The sequence below is a fragment of the Bison bison genome, unplaced genomic scaffold, assembly GCF_000754665.1.
Source record: "Bison bison bison isolate TAMUID 2011002044 unplaced genomic scaffold, Bison_UMD1.0 scf7180017864037, whole genome shotgun sequence".
Taxonomy (NCBI): Eukaryota; Metazoa; Chordata; class Mammalia; order Artiodactyla; family Bovidae; genus Bison; species Bison bison.
Genome location: NW_011494609.1, coordinates 5,234,253 through 5,235,251, shown reverse-complemented (window position 1 = coordinate 5,235,251; position 999 = coordinate 5,234,253). Strand labels below are relative to the sequence as shown.

General features: G+C 55.3%; 1 protein-coding gene across 1 annotated transcript in view; it reads left to right on the top strand.

Moving 5' to 3' along the window:
- PCNT (pericentrin) overlaps nt 1-999 on the top strand; it is a 105,315-nt gene that overhangs the window by 100,686 nt on the left and 3,630 nt on the right. Inside the window, exon 47 of the mRNA XM_010834986.1 lies at nt 528-604. Within this exon, the coding sequence (XP_010833288.1) occupies nt 528-604 (77 nt within the window). The remainder of the gene's footprint in view (nt 1-527; nt 605-999) is intronic.

Here is a 999-nt window from a genome sequence, read left to right as displayed (position 1 = left end):
GGAGAGGGGCATCGGGGCCCCCACACTGCTTCACTTCTGGTCCCCATGAATGGAGGGATGCATGGAGACGGTGAGGCCTTCGAGCCCGACAGACCCCGAGCTGGCGGGGCTGGGAGCGGAGGGCGGGGCTGTGATTGGAAGGGCTGGGAGTGGGCGGGGCCTGGGGAGGTGCTGGAGACTGCCTGGGTGGGGCTGGGGGGCGGGGCTGTGATTGGGTTGGGGAGCTGGCTGGGAGTGAGAGCAGGGTGGGGCTGGGAGCGGCCTGGGAAGATACTGCAGGGGTGGGGGCTGTGCTCGCACTACAGGATCTGCTGCTGCTAAGTCACCTCAGTCGTGTCTGACTCTGTGCGACCCCATGGACTGTAGCCTACCAGGCTCCTCTGTCCATGGGATTTCCCAGGCAGGAGTACTGGAGTGGGGTGCCATTGCCTTCTCTGACTACAGGGTCTGGTCAGGGCTAAATGTTCTTCGTTATTTAAACCCTGGCTTTGCTCTAGTTTTCAGTGTTTTTCTTCCTTTTTGTGTAGGTTACGCTTTTTGGTTAAGAAGTGGCAACAAGTAGATGGCAGAGGAGCCCTAGCACCAGGCCAAGCACTGCGCCCAGGTACCTCCGACCCCAAATGTTTCAGTAGCGGGGTTCCTTCTCAATGCCAGGGGGGGAGACACAAAGCACAGTGAGAAACCAGAAACTCAGCCAGTACACTTGTCAGGAGGTGCAGGGATTTTGAAGGAAAATGGTTTTTATTTGGGCAACAAACACAGGTTTATATAGTTAATGTTTATGAAAGCAGTTCTGAGGAGCACAGCAATGACTGAAGGATACAGAAATGCTGAATGTATTGACTGATAGCTATTTTCAATAAAAAGTCTCTCTGTTCCCTACATGGAGTGAAGTTCTGCTTCACTCGGGGAGCATGGCTGCGTCCTTTGTTTCAGTCCCGTCCAGTCTGCGGTTGTTCACTGCCACATCTGACCAGCCAGGCCCAGGTGTAGCCAAGC